General features: G+C 39.1%; 1 protein-coding gene, 1 long non-coding RNA gene and 2 pseudogenes across 2 annotated transcripts; 1 reads left to right on the plus strand and 3 right to left on the minus strand.

Moving 5' to 3' along the window:
* Positions 1 to 2,680: 2,680 nt before the first annotated feature.
* Positions 2,681 to 3,481, minus strand: LOC117081248 (annotated as a pseudogene).
* A 110-nt stretch (positions 3,482 to 3,591) lies between these two features.
* LOC117081247 lies at positions 3,592 to 4,344 on the minus strand (annotated as a pseudogene).
* Positions 4,345 to 7,707: 3,363 nt separating this feature from the next.
* LOC117081256 lies at positions 7,708 to 17,230 on the plus strand. Its single transcript, XR_004436142.1, has 3 exons — positions 7,708 to 10,179; positions 14,662 to 14,669; positions 17,218 to 17,230. It is a non-coding gene; the product is annotated as an uncharacterized LOC117081256 (long non-coding RNA).
* A 6,451-nt stretch (positions 17,231 to 23,681) lies between these two features.
* LOC117081243 (olfactory receptor 51Q1-like) lies at positions 23,682 to 24,756 on the minus strand. Its single transcript, XM_033207064.1, is given in 2 exon segments — positions 23,682 to 24,083; positions 24,085 to 24,756. Coding segments are annotated over 2 exon segments (954 nt in total). The 5' UTR covers positions 24,718 to 24,756; the 3' UTR covers positions 23,682 to 23,762.
* Positions 24,757 to 25,509: the final 753 nt, after the last annotated feature.

Consider the following 25,509-nt stretch of genomic DNA (forward strand, 5'->3'; position numbering starts at 1 on the left):
AATTAGATTGATAGTGGGGGGTAGGGCTAGATTGGTGAGGTTTGCCATGAATCATCAGAAGGCTATCAGTGGAAGTAGGGTTTGAAGTCCTCGAGAGAATATTATAATGCGACTGTGGGTTAGTTCATAATTTGAATTTGCTAGGCAGAATAGTATAGATGAAGTGAGTCCATGGGCAATTATAAGGACAATAGCACCAGTAAAGCTTCAGGGGGTTTGGATGAGGGAGGCTATAATTACCAGGGCTATGTGGCTTACGGAGGAGTATGCGATAAGTGATTTCAGGTCCGTTTGTCGGAGGCAGGTTGAGCTTGTTATAATTATGCCTCATAGAGGTAATATAAGGAAGGGGTAGGCTATGAATTCTGTCAGGGGGTTGAGGATTGAGGTGAGTCGTATTATACCATAGCCGCCCAGTTTTAAAAGTACTGCGGCAAGGACTATTGATCCGGCGATGGGAGCTTCAACGTGGGCTTTGGGGAGCCATAAGTGTAGGCCATATAGAGGTATTTTTACTATGAAAGCTATTATGCATGCTAGTCAAGATAAGTTATGGGATCAGGTGGTTGTTAGTTTTTGGGCTGTGAGTGTTAGCAGTGTGATGTTTAATGAGCCCAGACTATTATGTGTAAATATTAATATAATTAGTAAGGGGAGAGAGCCAGCTAATGTATAGAATAGGAAATATGTACTTGCGTTGAGGCATTCTGCTTGATTGCCTCATCGGGTAATAATAATTAGGGTGGGGATGAGGGTGGTTTCGAATAGGATATAAAATAAGATTAATTCTGTGGCTATAAATGTTATGATTAGGGAAATTTGTAGAAAAAGTATTATGGAGAGATAAAGTTTTTTTTGTAAAGGACTTTCGTTATGTAGATGATATTGGCTTGCTATGATTATGAGGGGTAAGAGTCAGGCGGTTAACGTTAGAAGAGGTGTTGCTAATGGGTCGAAAGACAAATAGGTTGAATAGCTAATGAGATTGCTGCTGGTTTCATTGAAGAATAGAAGGGGGATGAGACTGATAATTAAGCTGTGCGTGGTTAAGTTAATTCAGATTATATTGTTTTTGGAAAATCATGTTGTTGGTAATAGCATAATTGTGGGAAAAATTATTTTTAACATTGAAGTAAGCTTAGGTTGTGGATGTGGTCTAGGCCATATGTGTTTGAGATTGAAATTAGTAAGGCAAGGCCTACTGCTGCTTCACAAGCGGCAAATACTAGTAGGGCAATAGGTACAATATTAGCTAGGGGGAAGTGTATGTTTAAGGCCATGAGGGTGCTTATGATAAATAGTGAGAGTATTATTCCCTCTAGGCATAGTAGGGATGATATTAGGTGCGAGCGATAGGTTAATATGCCTAGAAGTGAGATGGTGAATGCTAATATGATATTTATGTAAATAACGGGCATTTGGTTAGTATGATTATCATAATCTAATGAGTCGAAATCATTTGTTTTATTTAAACTACTTACCAGTTCAGCTCAGTCCAGTCCTTTTTGAGTTCATTCATAGGCTAGGCTGAGGGTTAGAATAGTAATTAGTATAATTGATGATTTGATTATTATGGGAAGATTTGTTGTTTGGAGAGCTCATGGTAGGGGTAATAGCAGAGCAATTTCTAAGTCGAATAGTAGGAAGGTGATGGCGACTAGAAAAAATTTTATGGAGAAAGGAATGCGAGCGGAGTTTAGTGGGTCAAACCCACATTCATAAGTATTGGTTTTTTCTGTGTAGGAGCTGAGTTGGGGTAGCCAGAATATAATGATTATCAGTAGTAGGGTCAGGAGGGTATTAATTGTTAGAGCTAACACTAGGTTAATTATTCTTTTTCGAATATTATCGAAGCTAGCTGATTGGAAGTCAGCTGTACTAATTATACTAAAAGAATAGGAACCTCATCAGTAAATGGAAATATAGAGAAAGAGTCAGACGACGTCTACAAAGTGTCAATATCAAGCGGCGACTTCAAAGCCGAAATGGTGGTTTGATGTGAAATGATATAACAGTTGGCGAATAAGGCAGACGGTAAGAAATGTAGATCCGATAATAACGTGAAGTCCATGGAAGCCGGTGGCAACAAAAAATGTTGAGCCATAAATGCCGTCAGAGATAGTGAAGGGTGCTTCATAGTATTCTGAGATTTGTAACAGGGTGAAGTAGATGCCTAATAAAATTGTAGTGAGTAGGGCTTGGATTATTTGTTTTCGGTTATTTTCTATTAAGCTGTGGTGGGCCCAAGTAATTGTAACTCCTGATGCAAGTAACACAGAAGTATTTAGAAGGGGTACTTCTAGGGGATTCAGAGGGGTAATGCCTGTTGGTGGTCAGTGTCCTCCTAGGTGTGGGGTAGGGGCGAGACTTGAGTGATAGAATGCTCAGAAAAAGCCAGCAAAGAAGAAAATTTCTGAGATAATAAATAAAAGTATTCCGTAACGGAGGCCTTTTTGAACTGGTGTTGTATGGTGGCCTTGATAAGTACTTTCTCGGATAATATCATGTCACCACTGATATATCGTTAATATGTTGGTTAATAATCCTAGTATTAGTAGGGTTGTGGAGTAAAAGTGGAATCATATAATTAGGCCTGACGTTATCAGGAGAGCTGAGAAGGCTCCTGTCAGCGGCCATGGGCTAGGTTTAACTATGTGATAAGGGTGGGTTTGGTGAGTCATTAAGTATTATCGTGTAAATAAAGGCTTACCAAGAGTGTAAAAACATAGGCCTGGATTAGGGCAACTGCAATTTCTAGAATTGTTAGTGATATTAGGAGCACTAAAATTAGTGGAGTTGCAAGGAAATTACTGGTTGATAATGCTAGTGCAGCATTTCCGATTAGGTGTATAAGTAGATGTCCTGCTGTAATGTTAGTGGTCAGGCGTACAGCTAGGGCTACTGGTTGAATAAATAAGCTGATGGTTTCAATAATTACTAGCATGGGAATAAGGGGTGTGGGTGTACCCTGTGGTAAAAAGTGGGCCAAGGAGTTTTTGGTTTTGAAGCGAAGACCTGTAATTACTGTACCCGCTCATAGAGGGATCGCCATGGCTAGATTTATAGACAGTTGGGTGGTGGGCGTAAATGAGTGAGGTAAGAGTCTGAGGAGGTTGGTTATGGCAATAAAAATAATTAGAGATATTAGTATTAGGGATCAGGTTTGTCCTTTGGTATTGTGGGTTGCTATTATTTGTTTTAGAACTAGTTGAGTCAGGTTTTGTTGAATAGTAATTAGTCGGTTGTTAATGAGGTGTTTGGAAGTTGGAAGTAGTAATATAGGAAATAGAATGATGGGAATTACAGCGGGTAAGCCTAGGAGTGTTGGAGTTGTGAATGGGGTAAATAAATTTTCGTTCATTTTAATTGTCAGGGGTTGTTAAATATTTGTGTATTAGAGGTTTTTTGTGATGGGGAAAATAATAATTTGTGTTTAGTAGTTTTAATTGTATAATAAGATATAGTACGGGTAGCATGGTTATGATAGTAATAAATCATGTAGATGTATTTAGTTGAGGCGTTTCACTGCAGAGAAGAATGTTTTCTCGATCTTTAACTTAAAAGGCTAATGCTGTGGCAGCTATACAGTGGATCTTGGTGTTTTAAGAGTAAATTAAGTAAGGTGATTTCAATACATTTATAGGGTGAATACAGGCCCTATCTCAAAAATTTTTAATGGAATTAGTTCTGCAACAATTGGTATAAAGCTGTGATTAGCGCCGCAGATTTCTGAGCATTGTCCGTAGTAGACACCTGGTCGTATGGCAGTGAATGTAGTTTGGTTTAAGCGCCCGGGAATTGCATCTGTTTTTAGACCCAGCGTGGGAATGGTTCATGAGTGTAAGACGTCTTGAGATGTAATTATTATACGGACAGGAGCTTCGATTGGAAGTACTACTCGGTTGTCAACTTCTAGAAGTCGAAGGTCCCCTGGGTTTAAGAATAATGGCGGGAGTATATAAGAATTAAAGATTAAGCCTCCATAATCCGTGTACTCATAGGTTCAGTATCATTGATGTCCAATTGATTTAATGGTGAATGAGGGGTTGTTAATCTTGTCTGTTAAGTAGAGAATGCGTAGGGATGGGAGAGCAATTAAGACTAGGATAATTGCGGGCAGGATGGTTCAAATAGTCTCCATCTCTTGAGCATCTGTGATATTGGTATTAGTTAGTTTTGTTGTGAGTACTGATGATAAAACATATAAGACTAGGAAGCTAATTAGGGATACAATTATAAAGGCGTGGTCGTGGAAGGCAATTAGTTCTTCTATGATGGGGGATGTGGCATCTTGTAGGCCTAGTTGAACTGGGTGGGCCATATAAGATATATAGGGTATGTCCTATAATTCAGCTTTGACAAAGCTATGAAATAATTTTTCTAATATCTTATTGAAAAAGTTATAGGGGTTATAGGATTGGCTTGAAACCAGTTTCAGAAGGTTTGATTCCTTCCTTTTTTATTTAACTTTGATGAAAGTTGGTTCGTCAAATGTGTGGTATGGTGGAGGAGAGCCATATAGTCATTCTAGGTTACAGGTGGGTTGTTCAATTAATAGTACTTTACGTTTTGAGGCAAAGGCTTCTCAGATTATATAAACTATTAATAATATTGCTACTAGGGAAATAAAGGAGCCTACAGATGATACAATATTTCATGTGGTGTAGGCATCAGGGTAGTCGGAATAGCGCCAGGGTATTCCGGACAAACTGAGAAAGTGTTGTGGGAAGAAAGTTAAATTTACACCCACAAACATAATAGTAAAGTGGACTTTGGCGCAGACCTGATCCAGAGTATAGCCCGAGAACAGGGGGAATCAGTGAATAAAACCCCCTATAATAGCAAAGACAGCTCCTATTGACAAGACATAGTGGAAATGAGCTACGACATAATAGGTATCGTGTAGTACGATATCTAGTGATGAGTTTGCTAATACAATGCCGGTTAGACCTCCTACGGTAAAAAGGAAAATAAAGCCTAAGGCTCAGAGTATTGCGGGGGATCACTTGATATTTCCTCCGTGTAGTGTAGCGAGCCAGCTAAAGACTTTAACGCCAGTTGGAATTGCAATAATTATAGTGGCAGAGGTAAAATAGGCTCGTGTATCCACGTCTATGCCAACTGTAAACATGTGGTGAGCTCACACAATAAAGCCTAAAAACCCAATTGATATTATAGCTCAGACTATGCCTATATACCCGAATGGTTCTTTTTTTCCAGAGTAGTATGTTACGATGTGAGAAATTATTCCAAACCCAGGTAGAATAAGAATGTAGACTTCGGGGTGGCCAAAGAATCAGAATAAGTGCTGATATAAAATGGGATCTCCTCCTCCGGCAGGATCGAAGAAGGTGGTGTTGAGATTACGGTCTGTTAATAGTATTGTAATGCCAGCAGCTAATACAGGTAGGGATAGGAGTAGTAGGACTGCTGTAATTAGGACTGATCAAACAAATAGAGGAGTTTGGTATTGGGATATTGCAGGAGGTTTTATATTAATGATAGTTGTGATGAAGTTAATAGCCCCTAAGATAGAAGAGATACCTGCTAGATGAAGTGAGAAGATAGTTAAGTCTACAGAGGCCCCTGGGTGGGATAAATTTCCCGCTAAAGGGGGATAGACTGTTCAACCTGTTCCTGCACCAGCTTCTACTATGGCTGATGCGAGAAGTAGGAAGGATGGTGGAAGAAGTCAGAAGCTTATGTTGTTTAGACGGGGGAATGCTATGTCAGGAGCGCCAATTTTAGAGGTACTAGTCAGTTTCCAAAACCCCCAATTATGATGGGTATAACTATAAAGAAAATTATGACAAATGCATGGGCTGTAATGATAACATTGTAAATGTGGTCATTGCCTAATAGGTTACCGGGTTGACCTAATTCGGCTCGAATAAGAAGGCTTATAGCCATGCCTGCGGTTCCAGCTCATGCGCCAAATAATAAATATAAGGTTCCAATATCTTTGTGATTTGTAGAGAATAGCCAGCGGTTAATGAGCATAGGTGAAAAAAAAGGTAAAATGGCTGAGTAAGCATTAGGCTGTAAATCTAAGGACAGAGGTTGAGTCCTCTTTTTACCAGCCCCGAGGTGATTTTCATTTTGAATTGCAAATTCAAAGGAGCAGCTTAGACTTCTGCCGGGGCTTCTCCTGCCTTTTTTTCCCTGCGGCGGGAGAAGTAGATTAAAGCCAGTCGATTAGGGTATTTAGCTGTTAACTAAGTTTTTGTGGGTTTGAATCCCATTGATCTAGTAAGGGCTTAGCTTAATTAAAGTGATTGATTTGCGTTCAGTTGATGCGGAGTAGAGTTTTGCAGTCCTTAGTATGCTTCAGAAATTCAGTATACTTAACTTACTAAGAGCTTTGAAGGCTTTCGGTCTTATTTAACCTAAATTTCTAGGAGATAGCTAGGGTTGTTGGGGATATTGGTAAGAGGAGAGTAGTGAGAATAATGAGTAGGGGAATGAGAGGTGGGGTTTGTATTTCGAATTGTCATTTTATTTTCGATTATTGGATGTGGGGAGTAGTGTTATAGAGGTAGTATAAATTAGGCGTAGGTAGAAATGTAAGTTGAGTAGGGTTATAATAATTATAATAGTGGGTATAATAAAGTTGTCATTTTTTGTAAGTTCTTGGATGGTGATTCATTTGGGTAGAAAGCCGGTTAGTGGAGGTAGGCCTCCTATGGATAGAAGGGTAGATGATGTTAATGGTATTAATCAGGTTAGTTTGTTTCAGGTGCATGATAATATTAGGGTTGTGGTGTTTGAGTTCAGATTTAGGGCTAGAAATGCAGTGGTTGTTAGAATAATATATGTAAGTAAGTAAAAAATTGTAATATTTGGGTTATATGTTAATGTTATTATTATTCAGCCTATATGTGTGATTGAAGAGTATGCTAGGATTTTACGTACTTGTGTTTGGTTGAGGCCTCCTCAGCTGCCCGCCATGATGGATAGGGTTGATAGGGTTAGGAGAATATTTGTATTAATCGACGGGTAAATTTGATATATAATTGAAATAGGGGCTAGTTTTTGTCATGTGAGGAGAAGTAAGCCGGGAATTAAGGGTGTTCCTTGGGTAACTTCTGGGATTCAAAAGTGAAAGGGGGCTATTCCTAATATTTTAGCAAGGGCTATTATTATGATTAAGGATGAGAGTTGGTTAGGATTATTTATTATGGTTCATTGTCCGGGGAATAAATTATTATATATAATGCTATTATGAGAATTATAGATGCGGTGGATTGTATAAGGAAATATTTAGTGGCAGCTTCTGTGGAGCGAGAATTTGCTTTTTTAATTAAGATTGAGGTAAAAGCTAATATATTTATTTCCAGGCCCACTCAGGCGAGAAATCAATGGGAGCTCAGTGATGTAATGAAAGTGCCTATAATTATGGTAGAATAAATAACAAGTTGGGCTAATGGGTTAATTAGTACGGGAAGGGTATAACCAACATTTTCGGGGTATGGGCCCGATAGCTTATTTAGCTGACCTTACTTTAGAATGGGGTGTAATAGGTAGCACGGAGGAATTTGAATTCTCAGGAGTAGGTTCGATGCCTATAATTCTAGAAATAAGAGGGTTAAACACCTCTATTATTTACTCTATCAAAGCAACTCTTTTGTCAGACATATTTCTAGTTTTGAGGGGGGATGCCAGAGGTTATAATGGGGATTGAAATATATGAGGAATGCTAGCGTAAGGGGGAGAAAATTTTTTCATAATAAGTGTATAAGTTGGTCATAACGGAATCGAGGATAGGTTGCTCGAATTCATAGGAATAGGGAGGTTAAGAGGAGTGTTTTGGTAATAAAGCATGTTGTGAATAATTCTGGTGAATGGATGGGGTATAGTGTTCCTAGGAAAATTGTAGTTGTTAGGGCATTTATTATAATAATATTTATGTATTCGGCTATGAAGAAAAGGGCAAATGGGCCTGCAGCATATTCAATATTAAAGCCTGAGACTAGTTCTCATTCTCCTTCTGTGAGATCAAAAGGGGCTCGGTTGGTTTCTGCTAGTGTAGAAGTAAATCATATTATGGCTAGAGGTCATGATGGTAGGAGAAGTCAGAGGTGTTCTTGTGTTGTGATAAGTGCATGGAGGTTGAATGATCCGCTTATTAGTAAAACTGATAGTAAAATAATGGCGAGAGTTACTTCGTATGAAATTGTCTGGGCAACTGCTCGTAGTGCTCCGATTAGTGCGTAGTTTGAATTTGATGCTCACCCTAATCATAAAATGGAGTAAACAGCTAGGCTAGATGTAGCTAGACTGAATAAAAGTCCTAGGTTAAGGTTAATTAGGGAGTTAGGTATGGGGAGGGGTATTCATAGGAGGAGGGCAATGGAAAAGGCTAGGGCTGGTGCAATGATATAGAGGGTGGTGGTAGAGGTTGAAGGTTTTAAGGGTTCTTTGGTGAAAAGCTTTATTGCATCGGCAAAGGGTTGTAGTAGCCCATAAGAGCCTACAATATTAGGCACTTTGCGTAGTTGTATATAGCCTAGTAGTTTTCGTTCAGTAAGTGTAAGAAATGCTATGGCAGTGATAATGGGTAAAGTGATAAATAGAAGATTTATTGTGAACATAATGCTAAGAAGAGAAGTTGAACCTCTGATTATAAAGTCTTAAATTTTATGCAATTACCGGGCTCTGCCATCTTAACAATCCCTGTTCTTGGGCTGTGTGTGTGGGTTTTTGTTAAATTGAGACTAGGTCATTTATGGAGGAAGGCACTTTGTGAAGTGGGCCCTATTTCTCTTGTCCTTTCGTACAGGGAGAAATATAGAATAGATAGAAACCGACCTGAATTGCTCCGGTCTGAACTCAGATCACGTAGGACTTTAATCGTTGAACAAACGAACCCTTGATAGCTGCTGCACCATTAGGATGTCCCGATCCAACATCGAGGTCGTAAACCCTATCGTCGATATGAACTCTGGAATAGGATTGCGCTGTTATCCCTGGGGTAACTTGTTCCGTTGGTCAAGTTATTGGGTCAATTATATATTGATTCGCTTTGACTTGTGTAGTCTTGGCATAGTTTATTCGGAGGTTTAATTATGCTCCGAGGTCACCCCAACCAAAATTTCTAATGCAGGGGCAGAGTATGCTAAGTCCGTGGATTTGTATCGGTTTTGGTTGCATTAGTAAATTGAAGCTCCACAGGGTCTTCTCGTCTTATTATTTTATGTCCGCCTCTTCACGGACAGGTCAATTTCACTGGTTGAAAGTAAGAGACAGTTGAACCCTCGTGTTGCCATTCATACAAGTCCCTATTTAAAGAACAAGTGATTATGCTACCTTTGCACGGTCAGGGTACTGCGACCGTTAAACATGTGTCACTGGGCAGGCAGTGCCTCTAATACTAGTAATGCTAGAGGTGATGTTTTTGGTAAACAGGCGGGATTAGATTTGCCGAGTTCCTTTTGCTTTTTTTAACCTTTCCTTGAGAGCATGCCTGTGTTGGGTTAACAGTATATATAATACTGGCTTGTTTATAATTATTAGTATTTGGCTGTTAGGTATCGGTGAAGTTTTCGGTCTGATTTAGGCTTATGCGTAGGAGAATTTATTCATGTTACTAATGCTAGCATTATTGCTTCTATGATATAATAGATTAATCCAATGTAATGTGAGGAGTTCAGTAAGATGTTTGGGATTTCTTCGGGTAATTGACGTTGAGCTTGAACGCTTTCTTAATTGATGGCTGCTTTTGGGCCAACTATGGGAGTTGGGGTTTTTACTCTCTATATAGGGTTTTTTCCTAGCGTCTGAAGAGCTGTCCCTCTTTAGACTAACAATTAAGCTTACAGGGAGATTAGTGGTTCTGTGGGTAAGCTTAAGGCTGAACTAAGATTCTATCTTGGATAACCAGCTATCGCCAGGCTCGGTAGATGTGTCACCTCTACCCAGAAATCTTCCCACTATTTTGCCACATAGACAGGTGCGCTCTTTTAGCTGTTTTTGGGTAGCTCGTCTGGTTTCGGGGTGTTTGGCTTTAGTTCTCTTTGCGAAATAATCTCTAGTTAGCTCATTATGCAGAAAGTATAGGGGTGAGTCCTTGCTATTTTGTGCTTGGTCATTTCTTTTTCATCTTTCCCTTACGGTACTGTATCTATGGCGCCAGAGTAAATTTTCTATCACCTATACTTTTATATTTGTGAATGGTTTAATGTATCTATATAAATTTGGTAGTAGTATTGATTGGATTTTTGGGCTAGTGTTGGCTCAAGGCAATCAAGTGATGTTGATATCTTCCGGGTGTAAGCTGGATGCTTTGTGTTGAGCTATGCCTTGATTTATCCAAGTGCACCTTCCAGTACACTTACCATGTTACGACTTATCTCCTCTATATAAATGTTAGAGTGTTTAGTTAAGCTAATTCTTAAATATATTTGAGGAGAGCGACGGGCGGTGTGTGCGTGCTTCATGGCCTAATTCAACTAAGCACTCTATTCTTAGTTTACTACTAAATCCTCCTTGGACTCTTAGGTTTCATAAGAGTTATCGTAGGATTTTCTGGGGTAGAAAATGTAGCCCATTTTTTTCCAGCTCATAAGCTACACCTTGACCTAACGTTTTTGCGTGGGCGTTTGTGCTTACTTTATATCTCTTGTTGAGGTTTGCTGAAGATGGCGGTATATAGGCTGAGCAAGAGATGGTGGGGTGTACTGAGGTTTATCGATTATAGAACAGGCTCCTCTAGGGGGATATGAAGCATCGCCAAGTCCTTTGAGTTTTAAGCTGTTGCTTGTAGTGTTCTGGCGAGTAGTTTTGTTGTTTTAACTATTAAAGTTTAGGGCTAAGCATAGTGGGGTGTCTAATCCCAGTTTGAGTCTTAGCTATTGTGTATTCAGAGTTTTTAAAGCCACTTTCGTACTTTATTTTACGTTGGCTAGAATTTTACAGTTTAGAAAGAGTTTAGCTTTATTTAGTTGGATTTATCTAAAACACCCTTTACGCCGATGTCTATTAGCTCGGGTCAATTGTATGGCCGCGGTGGCTGGCATGAAATTGACCAACCCTAGAATAGCATAGCTTAGTTAAACTTTCATTTATTGCTAAATATTAGTCACTGCTGTTTCCCGTGGGGGTGTGGCTAAGCAAAGTGTCTTGAGCTGCATTGGGCGTGCTTGATACTTACTCCTTTTAATTATGATGATTTGTAGGGTGTCTTCACTGGAGTGGGGATGCTTGCATGTGTAATCTTGCTAGAAGTTAATAGAAAGGCCGGGACCAAACCTGTTTGTTTATGGGGTCTGTGAGCCCGTCTAGGCATTTTCAGTGTCTTGCTTTGGATGTGTTAAGCTACATAAACGGAGTAGTGGATATTGTGGACACTATCTTTGGGGGTTGTTTGGGGGTTTGGTAAAGGGAGGGTAGAGGTGCCAAGGGTGGTAAGTGAAATAAATTTTTATTAGTTGAGGGAATGACAGTTGAGGTTATGCACACCTAAAAGATAAAATGTAAGCTTCGACTAGGTGGCAGGCTTTTGTTTTTGGGGTTTGGCAAAGGCAAATTATATGGGAGTGGTCGGAGATGGGGGAGGGGAGGTTTGAGTGGAGTTAGTTTGATTATGGTTCGGGTTGAGGTGCGGTAGGTGTGTGTGGTTGATTATTCATATGTCTTACAAGCATGAATTAAATAACACCTTGTAGAATCTTATGTGGGACTAAAATATTGAACATAGGTGCGATTAATAATAGCATGGACTAGGAATCAAAGACAGGCACTGCGGGATTGATTGTGGCGAGACCAGCATTCTGCAATGGGGTCTCGTGCAGACCAGAGATAAAAGATACCAAATGCATGGAGAGCTCCCGTGACTGGTTAATAGGATGATAGACCCGTGATCCATCGAGATGTCTTATTTAAGGGGAACGTGTGGGCGATCTTAATGACATGGCCCTGAGGTAAGAACCAGATGTCCCTGATGTTGTTTGTAGCTACCCCCACGAGTTATGGGCCCGGGGCGAGGAGAGTAGCACTCTTGTGCGGGATATTGATTTCACGGAGGATGGTGAACAAGGGACACCCAACTGACGGGAATATCCGTATTGTTAAGGGTTGTTTGGGCGTGCTCGACTGTAATGTGCTATGTCCGGTAAAGGATAGGATGTACTATGTACGCTTATGGATTCTTGGGTCGGTTGATATTCTAGTGGATTGTATTATGGACTTTGGATATTTAGGTAATATGTGTTATAGTTGAGTTGTTAACGGTAGAGTTCTTGCTTGTAAGCATGTTTTGGAGGAGTTGCTGGTAAATATGTAATTACATGTCCTATGAACGGTAAAGCATTTATAGTACTATATAATATTCATGCTGACTAGCAGTAATGCACGAATTACATATGGGCATGTAAAATTAGATTGTACTTCAGTTGCTCTCTAAGGGTTGTGCCCCCTTAGAATACAGAAAGTAGTTTAAATAGAATGCCAATTTTGGGTGTTGGTGGCAAAGTTAGGTGCTTTCTTTCTGAATTGCCCTAGGGAAAAAGTATCCGTCTCCGGTTTACAAGACTGGTGTATTAGTTTATACTACAAGGGCAGGTTCATTTGAGGAGATTGTTTTCGGTTAGGGAGGCCAGTGGTATTAAGATTAGAATTGTAATGAAGTATATTATGGATGCTACTTGTCCGATTATAATGAAGGGTTGGTTTACTGGTTGACTCCCAATTCAGGTCAGGGTTAGTAGAATTGTGATTAGGAGTCATAGTAGGAATTGGCTGAGTGGGCAGAATGTCATACTTTGTTGTTTGGATTTGTGGAGTATGGGTATAATTGTTAGGATGAGAATGGATAGGAGAAGCGCCAATACTCCCCCTAACTTATTAGGAACAGATCGTAGGATTGCATATGCAAACAGGAAATACCATTCTGGTTTGATATGTGGTGGGGTGCTTAGTGGATTGGCTGGGGTGTAGTTGTCTGGGTCGCTTAAAAGGTCGGGTGAAAATAATACTAGCACTATTAGGATAAGGAGGAGGAGGGTTAGGTCTAAGATGTCTTTAATTGTGTAATAAATTCCCATGGGAGTGGGAATTTAGGAGGGAAGTATAGGGCTAAGTGGATTGATGCAGTCAGGTCATATCCTCTATGGCTTAAATCCTGGTGTTGTCTCTGGCCTTCAAGCTCCGGCCTCTGAGATCTGAGCTCTGGAATTTTCCCACTGGAATCTAAGCTTTAGGTTTTGCCTGAGATCTGAGTTTTAAGCTCAGAATTCAGGGATCTAGACTCTGTGTTCTGGGCACAGAGTTGCATTTTTGAGACTGGATAACTGTGAGGGTGTTGCTATGAAGTTTGGAGAATTTGTCTCCAACTTCTTCATTATAAGGAAGGAGCTGAAATTTCGTTTTCTCAGTGGGGAGAGGGCAGTATCTCCAGGTGAAGTGGTTTCTTGTTTGTTTGTTTGTTTGCTTTTTCTTAGCTTTTTATTCCCAAGATCTAACCCCCCTCATTTCCCCATCACCAACATAGCATCACACTCAGGCAAAGCAGGACCCCAGGAGCTCTGGCATCTGGGAACTCTTACACAGAGGCATAAAGACAACCTCCTCTCTTGGCTGGTGCCCACCTGAGGCCCATTCTGGAGCCATTGTGAGCTCTAGTCCTCTGCCTCTCAGTCCAACTCTCACGTCACAAAGCTTTCTCAGGTGAATTTGATCAGTCTGTGTCTTTGAGGTGTGTGTACAATAAGTGCGTTTCTAGCTACAATTCTGCTTGTGCTTCTGTATGCTTCTCTCAGATTCTCTTACCATGCCTTTGTATCTTTGAGTGAATCTCTATCAATGTCTGTGTATGTTTGCATAGTTGTCTGCAATTTAAAAATCCTCAAATCTCACTTTTATACAGGTGTTCTGTAGAAAGAACAATATTCATTCAAATACCCTCGTGGTCTGCCAGCGACTTTCAGATAAGCCTGCCAGAGACTGCTTTAGCAGTGAAAGACACATGGGTGATCACACAGCAGGGGTTGAGAGCTTGCCTCTGTTCTATCCCACAGAGATCCACAGACATGGGATTCTGTCACTGAATAGGAGAGACCTTGCCAGTCTGGAATCTCAGGCCTGCAGGCAGAAAGAGAGTTGAGCGCCCATTAACCCTGATTCAGCAGATGCTGACATTCTCTTTCCACAACTTTCATAAAGAGTTATCCAGTCTTTGCTTGAACACCTTCACTGCCCAGAAGCTTATTATTTCATTGTGATTTTAGAAAAATGTTTCTTACGTGAACCCCAGACTGTCACCCTGTGATCTCTACCTATAGCTCAGTACCTGTCACACTGATCCCAACCCGTCTCTACTGCAGTCTCCTCTGGTCGAAATGAAGCATCACTCATTCCTTCAATGTCCTTAATGTGACTTAATTCCTATTACTTTTTGCATGTAATGCAGTCAGTTTAACTCCTATTTAGAATATAGAACCAAGAACTGAAGGTACTCCAGTTACAGCCTAAGTAGTATATTCATCTTTTATTTATTAATCTTTTTTTAGCATATCTTTGTGTCAGAATCATGTCATGTGTTGGGAAGGCGAGGATGAACCAGGCACAAGTCTGATCCTAAAAGAGCTCAAAATCTGACAGGAAGGAGGTATAAATGTAATTTTAATAAAATAGAAAAAGTCTGTACAAAATACTACAAAGTTATAGATGAGAAAGTTATTGTTTCTACTAAATAGTGTTAGAAAAAACTACAGATTTGTTGTAAGCTCTATATCACACTGCTGATTCGTATTACACTGGACTATTGATTGGCCACTCTGACAGGAGGACTTTTGTGGTGTGCAAATTAAAATTCAGACACTTGGAGAAATAGCTAAAGGGATTTAGGACAGGTTAAGAGAAGAAGGAAAGATTACAGGATATCACCATGGAAACCTCAGATACTATTTATCCATTCAGTTACTTATTCATCCAGTTAAAATATTTATTAGGCATCTGTTATGTATTTGACCCTGTGCTAGTATGGGATATCTAGTGATAACAGATAAATAAACAAACAAAAACATTCAATATTATCCATTCTTTTTAGAATTTATGATCTAGTAGGGATACAGACATTAGGCAAATAATTACACAAGTACATATATGTTTACAAATTAACATAAATGTTCTGCAAGAAAATAGCATATTCCATGAGCAATATTCAGTTAATACTTGATTAAGATTATTATGGCCCTGAGTCTGCAACATTATATATAATGTGGAGAAAGCATGTTTAAGACCAATATAAGAAAGCACTTCATATCCGTGAGATCTGACCAGGACAGTGATTTAGGGATGCAATAAACTCCCCATCACTGGGAATGTTGAAGCTGAGCATGGGTGACAATTGTATAAAGATGGACATTCTCTCAGTGGGTACAGGATTGGACTCTTGTTTCAGATTCTAGAGAGCCTATTAAGTTCGTCACTGAATATATAGACTTTTGAGATGGGGCTATTTTTAAAGGTGACTTAACCCTTGTTCCTTACCACCTGACCTTCAGTTTGCATAGGAGGCTAGAAAAAAAATCTATCTGCCATTCAGTCTTTTTCTCTGCCTGGAAATATAAAGATGACCAACTTCTCCAGCATCTTCCCATTTTTCTCATTTAGATGTCTTTTGCTTCAGAAGGTTGGCTGCTGGCCCTTATAGGGAAGACCATGGGACTTGTAATTGGAAGAACTAGATTCTAGTCCCAGATCAACCACTTACTGGTTTCAGGCAAGTCACTTGATATGCCTGTTATAAGATTCAAATAAGGCATCTTAGGAGTGAAGTAATTGCCCCTCTCTGGTTGTCATTTTCCATCCACAAATTGAGTTTTTTTTTTTTTTTTTTGAGCTATGGTCTCCTTGACATTGCGAGTCTTTTCACTGTCCTGCTTGTTCCTCTTTTCATGGTCCTTCCAAGGCTTGATTGTTACTTCCTGCTGAAGATGATGTTTTACCAGTGGCCAGCATCCTCAAGTGAGGCAGGTCAGGATTTTCAGGAGAGATAATTAGACAGAGATTCAAAAGAGTCCTGCCAAGCCCTTCTGCCCCTTAAGTGACCCTCCAGAGAGGTGCACTAGCCCCAAAACCTAGGCTACATCTGTGGGCACCACCCTGGAGTATTATAAGCAAATCCAAGTCAATTCAGAGGAGCTTCAGGATGCTGAATGGTCTAGTAGATGATTAAACACAAATAAATGTTTTACTTGTAGGTCCAGAGTGGAGTAGGAAAGTTATCTGAAAGTCATGGAGGGAGATGGGGAGAGCTTGCAAATTTCATTTTAGTCTAAAATACTGTCACTATACAGGGTCTGGAATGTCACAAAATGAATCTGCAGTGGTTCTCAACATTAGGTTCATCTGAGGAGCTTTAAAACATTGATAATTAGATACTACATCCTGAGATTCTACTTCATCCCTTTCTTTCATGCTTCTGTGGCTTTACCATGCCTGTGGTGCTTATATTCGTATCTGCTCCACATCCTGCCCCTTCCTCAGCCCCGTAATCATGGGTCTAGTGGGTCCCCTTCCCTCTGCACCTGCCCGTGTTTGCCTAGGTTTCATGCAAACCTTTGTCAAATGGGAATGACCATCTTCTCATCTCCTAAACACACAGGCCTTTGAATAAAGTGAATTTATGGAACTGTGCTGATTGATCAATGATTAGTGTCACTGATCATTCGCACTCACTTCGGGGCCTCCAGTTACAGTGAAAATATTATCCTCACCACATATTATTCTCCTTGACTCATCTAGCTTACAAGGGTTATCTTTGTAAGACTGTCTGTGACTTTTTAAAAATACTTAGTGTGTACTGAACAATGAGATCACTTGGACTCGGGAAGGGGAACATCACACACCGGGGCCTATTATGGGGAGGGGGGAGGGGGGAGGGATTGCATTGGGAGTTATACTTGATGTAAATGACGAGTTGATGGGTGCTGACGAGTTGACGGGTGCAGCACACCAACGTGGCACAAGTATACATATGTAACAAACCTGCACGTTGTGCACATGTACCCTAGAACTTAAAGTATAACAATAAAAAAAAAAAGAAAAATAAAATACTTAGTGTCTTTGTAGTCACTGATTGGTTCTTCCAGTCAGCTGCACAGACTGAGACCCTGGTATTATGGGGAAGAATTTATTGACACTAGAGTTGCCACACAGGAGATGGAGTTATTACTCAAATCAGTGTCCTCAAATGCTCAAAGCCTGGGGTTTTTCAAGGATAGTTTGGTGGGCAGGGGACTAGGGAATAGGTGCTGCTATTGATTGGTTGGGGATGCAATAAGAAGAATGTGCAAAATGGTCCTCATGTACTGAGTTGGCCTCTGTGTGGGGTGGGTGCAGAGGACCAGCTGAGTCATGAGTTACAAGTCTGGATGGGGTCAGTCTGAAAAACATCTCAAAACACCAATCTTAAGTTCTACACTAGTGATATTAACTATAGGACCAATTGGAGAAGTCACAAATCTTGTGACCTCTGGCCACATCACTTTGAAGCAGTAAGGGACTGTAAAAACCATACATACATTTTAGCAGAATTCAGGCCCCTCTCTTATTTCTAATCCTGTGGTCTTTCATTAGCCTTACAAAGGTAGTTTCAGCCTCTGTACAAGCAGGTGATTAGTTTGGGGGAGGGACTATGATGGTCCTTGTTTCTAAGTTAAATTATAAACTAAATTCTTCTTATGGTTAGCTTGGCCTATGCCCACAAATGAGTGAAGACAGCCAGCCTGTGAGGCTGGAAGCAAGATGGTGTCAGTCATGTTAGGTTTCTCTCACTATCATAATCTTTGCAAAGGTGGTTTCATATTTACAACAGTAGTCATCAAATTTTTGTTTATGTACTTTCTAATATAAAAAACTAAAACGTCTATATATAAGCATGGATAATTTTGCATGCTTCACTTCGTTGTGCCTCATAGAAGTTGCATTTTCTACAAATTGAAGGTTTGTAAAAACCCTATGTTAAGCAAGTCTCTCTGCACCATCTTTTCAGCAGCTTATGCTCATTTTGTTAGCATTTTTAAATAAGTATTTTTAATTAAGGTATGTCCATTTTTAGATATCATGCTATTGAACACTTAACAGTCTACAGTATAGTATAAACATAACTTTTATATACACTGGCAAATTTTAAATATGACTCTTTTTTGCAATATTTACTTTATTGTGGGAGTCTGGAACTGTACCCATATTATCTCCAAGGTACGCCTGTACCTTCTCAAGAATATTCACTTTGATATTTAAAATTTTTATGATAAATTTACTTAGTTGTTGAGCATGCCTTTTGGGATATACAGTATTATAAGTTTAAAGTAAATTGTTGTATCACATCTTTAAATATCCAAGAAAATCTAAACACATAATGTTTTGATACCTGACATCATGAATTTAAGAATACACGAACATGTTCTTTAACAGTCAGATATTTTACATCAGTACCTTTTTTCTCTAACTGAAAATTTTATTTTATCCCCATCAAAAAGTTTTGACCATGAAATGTATATTTATATTTGAAACTGTTTTAATATTCACCCTATCATAATTCTTTGCAATAAAAATGTACATAATTTAAATTTGATGTTTAAAAATAGTTGAAGTTGTTTTTATTTTCTAATATCATTCCCATATGAAATATAATGCTAGAAAAACATTTTAATTACTGAGGAGTTTTAGGTTTATTTTTCTCATCGAAAATCTAAATTTTGAGCTTCAATATTTTTCTATGCTGGCTTTATTTGCCAGATAATTTAAAATTATTTCCAAAGATATTCGGTTTTATGTTAATTCATGTGTTTGTTGCTACTGGGTTGTCATCACTTCTAGGTGCTCCTAGCTTACAGAGCAAAAAAAAATATGTCAGAATACTAAACTGTGCATATACAAAATCTATAAATATTTCTGTGTTTATCTGCATCTATATTAGGCTAAAATGGCATCATAGTGATGTCTTCAACTCTGATTCGTGATTTATTCAAGGCTTTTCCCCTTGTGTCTGTAACCTTCTACTCTAACCCTGAAAAACCTGACTCATGCCATCTGTCATTCATTTATCTAATTGCTCAATTTCAGCACACATATGTAGGGGCAGGGAGACCGCTTCACTTTCATTCTCTGTGAAGATTCACTGGAATGACTGACAACAGACAGATTAATAGGATTAAAGGCATACAAATTTATTAATATGCATATGCACGGGAGCCATATAAAATATGAGACCATACACCATGGAATACTATGCAGCCATCAAAAAGGATGAGTTTGCGTCCTTTGTAGGGACATGGATGCAGCTGGAAACCATCATTCTTAGCAAACTATCACAAGAAGAGAAAACCAAACACCGCATGTTCTCACTCATAGGTGGGAACTGAACAATGAGATCACTTGGACTCGGGAAGGGGAACATCACACACCGGGGCCTATCATGGGGAGGGGGGAGGGGGGAGGGGGAGGGGGGAGGGATTGCATTGGGAGTTATACCTGATATAAATGATGAATTGATGGGTGCTGACGAATTGATGGGTGCAGCACACCAACATGGCACAAGTATACATATGTAACAAACCTACATGTTATGCACATGTACCCTAGAACTTAAAGTATAATAAAAAAAAAAGAAAAAAAAAAAAGAAAGGATGGACCACCACATGCCAGGAACTGAAAAACTTCCTGTGAATATTTTTGGTGTGATGAAATAAATACATGTTACCTAGAAAAAATAAAAAATAAAAAATAAATAAAATAAAATATGAGACTCAAAAGAAAGGTTGGATGGTTGATATTTACCATCTTCATGGGGAGAAGAAGGGGAAATGTAAACAATTGTTAGGGGTAGTAAATAATTTCCAGGGGAAATGAATAACTCAAAAGAAAAATGGACTAGGACAAAGTTCCTCTGTGCTTTGGGGGAGGTGGTGGGAAGATGCGTAGTGGAACTTACGAACAAAGATTGTCTCATCATGCAGATAATGTCTCCCAGGTAATCTCTCAAAGTTGTCTTCAGAATAGATGGAAAATTTATCTGGATGTGATGACAACTAACTTTAGTCTCTTTTCTCCTGTGATTAATCTTTCCTTGTTATTTGATAAGATTCCTAGAAAAGGAGTTTTAAGATAATTGTATTTTTTTCTGGAGGAACTTTCTTTAATCAGATGAGGGAACTTCAGATAAGAAAGGGGATGAGAAAAACAGGGAGACAGAGAGAGACCTTGGTTTTGAGGCTTATGTATAGAGACTTTCAGTTTTGTTTGATTTAAAGCACTCAACATGCCAAAAAACTATACTGTAGGGGCTTGCTTTTTTGTGCCCTAACACATGTATAGTAGTTGCCCAAGTGTTAATCCACACCCCCGTGAGAAACTGCTTCATTAAGTAGGGTAGAGTATATACTATACTTCCTTTTGTCTTTAGTCAAACAGATTTCAGTCAAACAGATTTCACCTATTTCCAAAGTTACTTAGGTCAGCAACTTTCCCCACACTTATTTCAGTGTGGTTGTTTCATATATTTAATAATTAAAAGACAATTAGATTTTTCTGGTTACATTGTGCATTTCATCCTGGAATCCTATAATGTCTTAAATAATTTTTAAATTTTGTTTCCATTAAACTTCATCCTGTAATGCTGTAAATTCCATAGACTTTGGTAAGCGCATAGTGTTATGTGTGCACCATAACAATATGATAGAATGATTCCACCATTCTGAAAAAAAAAAAAAAAATCCCCGAGCTTCACCTATTCAATGCTTCACTTTCCCCAAAACCTTGACTGCCATTGATTGGCATATTCGCTATAGTTTTGTCTTTTCCAGAATTCTATGTAAATATAATCATGTATTTTGTTAGCCTTTTAAGACAGGCTTCTTTCACTTAGCAATATGCATTTTGGGTTCATTTGCATCTTCGTGCAGCTTGATAGTTCATTCATCTTTAATTGCCAGATAGTATTGTATTGTATGGATGTATTGCAATTTGATCATCCATTTGTTTACTGAAGGACACCTTGGCAACTTCGAATTTTCTGTCTCTTTTCTTTTTATGCTAATTATTGCAAAATGATTCTTAGGTGTTTGGTTGAAAATTTGTCCCTTCTTCTATAGTAGTGGCCTAGCTATCTTCTATTTGAACTAATGGATTTATTTAACATCTCAAAAAATTAATATCTGATTTTATGTCCTCTTAAATAGCTTACTTAAATCATTTATAGAGGGTTAATAAGATATAAAGAATATTACATTCTTAGAATCATACTCTACATTTTATAATAAACACATTTCTATAATAAAATATGACCAGTATAGTTATTGGCATTTTAGGTACCCAGTAATTTTGCAGACATATTTCCAAATTAAAAAAATTTACAAACATGAAATCTATTTGAAAATCTAAACATATCATGATGTTTTAAAGTCATAAAGCCCTCTTCCCCTCGCCACACACACATGCAAAGGAAGAAGATAATAAAACAGTTTATCTCAAGAAAGGAAACAGAAAAGGGAGAACAGCAAATAATGAAGCAGATTACTGGATTTAATCTTCATCTGATTTCTAGTTAAGTTTTGACTTGTGAGGAGTTTAATCTCTGACCACAGAATTGAATTGGTAGCGCTCATCAAGACATTATTTATGGTAGCATGTGCTCCTCTTTTAAAAAACCGATATAATCCCAAAATTTATTTGCCCCACATGCTGCTCTGGAGCATTCCCAAGCCTGTACATTGACAGAAATTTTCTTTGGACCCATTATTTCTATCCATTTTGTTGGCTTTTTTCAGCATTTGGATTTTCTGGTGTTAAATTATATTCTGAGAATGCACATCTTCCATTTTACAATTCATCTATGCCAGCAGACTCACGTTTCTATGAAAAAAATACTAACCTTTAGGGCTCTAGCAGAGAAAAAATAATAGAAAAATAGGGAAGAAAGGAGGTAGGAAGAGAAAGAGATTCCTTTGGTATTTGCTTTCTGCCTTTCACTGATTTTATTTTATCTTATTTTATTATTATTATTATTATTATTTTTGAGACAGAGCCTCGCTCTGTCGCCCAGGCTGGAGTGCAGTGGCGCGATCTGCAACCGCCATTCTCCTGCCTCAGCCTCCCAAGTAGCTGGGGCTACAGGCGCCCACCACCAGGCCCGGCTAATTTTTTGTATTTTTAGTAGAGATGGGGTTTCACTGTGTTAGCCAGGATGGTCTCGATCTCCTGACCTCGTGATCCACCCACCTCGGCTTCCCAAAGTGCTGGGATTACAGGCGTGAGCCACCACGGATAGAGACAGGAGGCAGCCAAGGATCCCCGGCAAAACCCTGCCTTCAACCCTAAAACAGCCTGAAGGCTGAAAAAACAGACCGTTGGTCCTGTATGAAGCCTGCCTTTTCCTGACTGATTCTTTGTGAATAATGCCTACCCGTGTACTGGGAGGACTGGGTGCAGCCTCAGAAACTTCATGCCATTTGCAGCGCAGAGGATCCTGGCCTCTCTTCTTCCTGTGTGGTGACCTGGGATTCAGTCTGTGAGTCGGGAAACCCGGTAGCAGGACTCTCTCTCAGCTTGCTGAGAGTTTTTTTTTTTTTTTTTTCCCTTTTCCCCAAATAAATTTCCTTTTCCTCACCCTTCTATGTGTCTAGGGGCCTAATCTTTCCTGGTTGTGTGACAAGAGCTCAGTTTTAGCTGAACTAAGGAGAAAGTTCTGTAACACTACCTTCCACTGTGCTCCCACTGCCTCTGTTGATTCAAATCTAACTGGATCCCAATATTGACCAACTGCACCATGAATCCAGCGATCAGAAGCTGTGATCAAATTTATAGTTGTCTCTTCAAACTGATATATCTGGGAAAGTTTATCTTGTTTCCACAAAATATTTTTTATGATCCTTAAGGTCATATCAGTGTACTAGAATATTTGCTTGTGAAAAATTCATGATGCCCAAGGGAATCTGTCCATAAGAAGCACAGCTACATTAAGAACATAAAAGTACAGTAAAAGGCTGCTCTGGTCAGAAAAAAAAAAAAAAAAATGAGTTTTTCTTCACACAAAAAAGAAGTTTGAAATCTGAATACTGAAAAACTCTAGCAAGGTAGGAGCTGTGAAAGGTCTTAAAACCTTACACTAATTTTAGACTTCTTGGATATGTTTATTTTGTTTGCTGAGTGTTTATTAGGTAAATTAACCTAAATTACTTGGGTGTTAGGTAAATCTGAATTTACCTAATTCAGATTAGGTAAGTGCTGGTGTTAATAAGGTAAATCTGAATGACAGAGAAACTTGATGTGCCTATCCTCCCTCAAAATTTTTTCATTCCTTTGCAAAGGAAAGTCTGATCACCCGTTAGGGTGATCCAGAACAAACGATCTAAAGTTTACCTAAATGCCTAAATGGAACTGCCTGAGAGAATAGGTGATAGGGGCAACAACAGGATTTTCTTTAAAATTCTGGGAGTTTAAGTGTAAACAAGCCCATAGGGGAGAAAAATATCCAGAAAGACAGACAAGCTTCGAGAGAACTTGACTCAATCAATTAAACTTCTCCCATTGGGATAGTTGTTAAGATGTGCTAGAATTTTATCAACTCAGATCCATATGTCTTTTGTATAGAGTCACTGCTGCTAGTTCACCTCAGCCAAAGATTCCATGCTAAAAGCCAGGGACATGTCATACTGCCTTAATATTATGATGAAGTTTTATTTTATAGTTTCCTAATTCTGAATATATTCCCCCCTAGGCCTATGACTCATACTTCTGAGTAATTTAAGAAATGCATTCCCTCATCTTGAATGCATATTTTTGAGGGAAAGGAAATTTAACATTCCCCGGTGGATCTGCTTGTTCTTTATACTGTAAATGATGGAGTTCATCACTGGGGGTGCCAGCAGGTAGATATTGGCCATGATAACATGGACCAGTAGAGAGGCATGCTTGGCAAAGCGATGAGTCATAGATACACCAACCACGGGAATGTAGAGGACCAGGACAGCTAGAATGTGGGACATGCAGTTATTGAGGGCACGGAGTCGCTCAACCCAGGTGGCTGTGCCCAAGATATTTTTCAGAATAAGTGTATAGGAGATCACAATGAGCAGAGGATCCAATGATAATAATGAGCAAGGCAAGAGCAAATGCATACCAGCTGTTGAGCCTGATGTCAGCACAGACCAGGCGGATCATATCCTGGTGGAGGCAATAGGAGTGAGAGAGAAGGTGGGAGTTGCAGAAAGGCAGTCGTTTGAGTAAGAAAAGGGAGGGAAGAACGGCCAGAACACAGCGGCAAATGATGGCTAACCCAATTCTACCAATTACTTCATTGGTGAGGATGGAGGCATAATGGAGGGGACAGCAGATGGCAACATAGCGGTCAAAGGACATAGCCAAGATGACAGAAGACTCCATAAAGGAGAATCCATGAAGGAAGAAGAACTGAGCAAGACAGGCCTCAGAGCTGATTCTACGAACGTTGAACCAGAGAAGCTGCATGACTGTGGGTAGGGTGGTGAGGGTCAGACCCAGGTCCGTCAGGGCCAGCATGGAGAGAAATAGATACATGGGCTGGTGGAGAGATGGCTGTGTGCGAATGACAGTGAGGATAGTGGTATTGCCCATGATGGAGATGGTGTAGAGACAACAGGTGGGGATGGAGATCCAGATGTGGGAGGCCTCAAATCCAGGGATGCCCGTGAGGATGAAGTAGATGCTTTCTTGTGTGGTGTTAGTCACCTGGGACATGACTAATGAATATGTCTTCAGATTCAGGATCTTCACTCAGGGAGAAAAAGAAGCATTAGAAATAATATCTCTTTGCCCCATTTAATCCAAATTCTACATAAATAAATGTTCAGAGTTTAAATCTTAAAGCAAGATTTAAGAATATTGTGAGATATAATATCCTTTCCTTAGCCCAGTTCTGCAGACTGCTTCCACACAGCTAATCTTCCCTTGATGATGGGATATATATTAATTCATGGGTAACTCTAATTTTTCCTGCCTCCATTTTCCCACTCCCATTCAGTTTTTATCACATTTAAATCTGCCTTTCATACAAATCTCACTATAAATACTGTTCTCACAAAGGCTAAACATGAACTCTATGTTATAAATGTAATGCTTAATATTCAATCTTTATCTTTTTTGATATAAATCCAGTATCTCTTTCCAAATATCTCCTTTGACTTTTGTAGCAGCATTCTCACCTATTTCACTACTTCTAAACCTATTGCTACTTTTTCTTCATCTCCTATTTTTTTCATTCATTAAGGTTTTATTACTCTATTTCAGTCTTATTTCTACTCTGTCCTATTCTCATTAGCTATCTTCTGATATTATTGATTCTATTTCTATGATATAAAAAATAACTGGAAATAAAGGCCAAGATACATAGGAAAGAAGAGGAGAAAGAGAGGCAACAGTCAAAAGTCTGTTTAACAGCCCAAGTGAAGACAATCACCTTTATTGAGTGCTATCTACATTTAGGCACTGCTTTAAGTGCGTGACTCGTATTAATTCTTCTTATGTTCTAAC

The sequence above is a fragment of the Trachypithecus francoisi genome, unplaced genomic scaffold (assembly GCF_009764315.1).
Source record: "Trachypithecus francoisi isolate TF-2019V2 unplaced genomic scaffold, Tfra_2.0 Lachesis_group8, whole genome shotgun sequence".
Lineage (NCBI taxonomy): Eukaryota > Metazoa > Chordata > Mammalia > Primates > Cercopithecidae > Trachypithecus > Trachypithecus francoisi.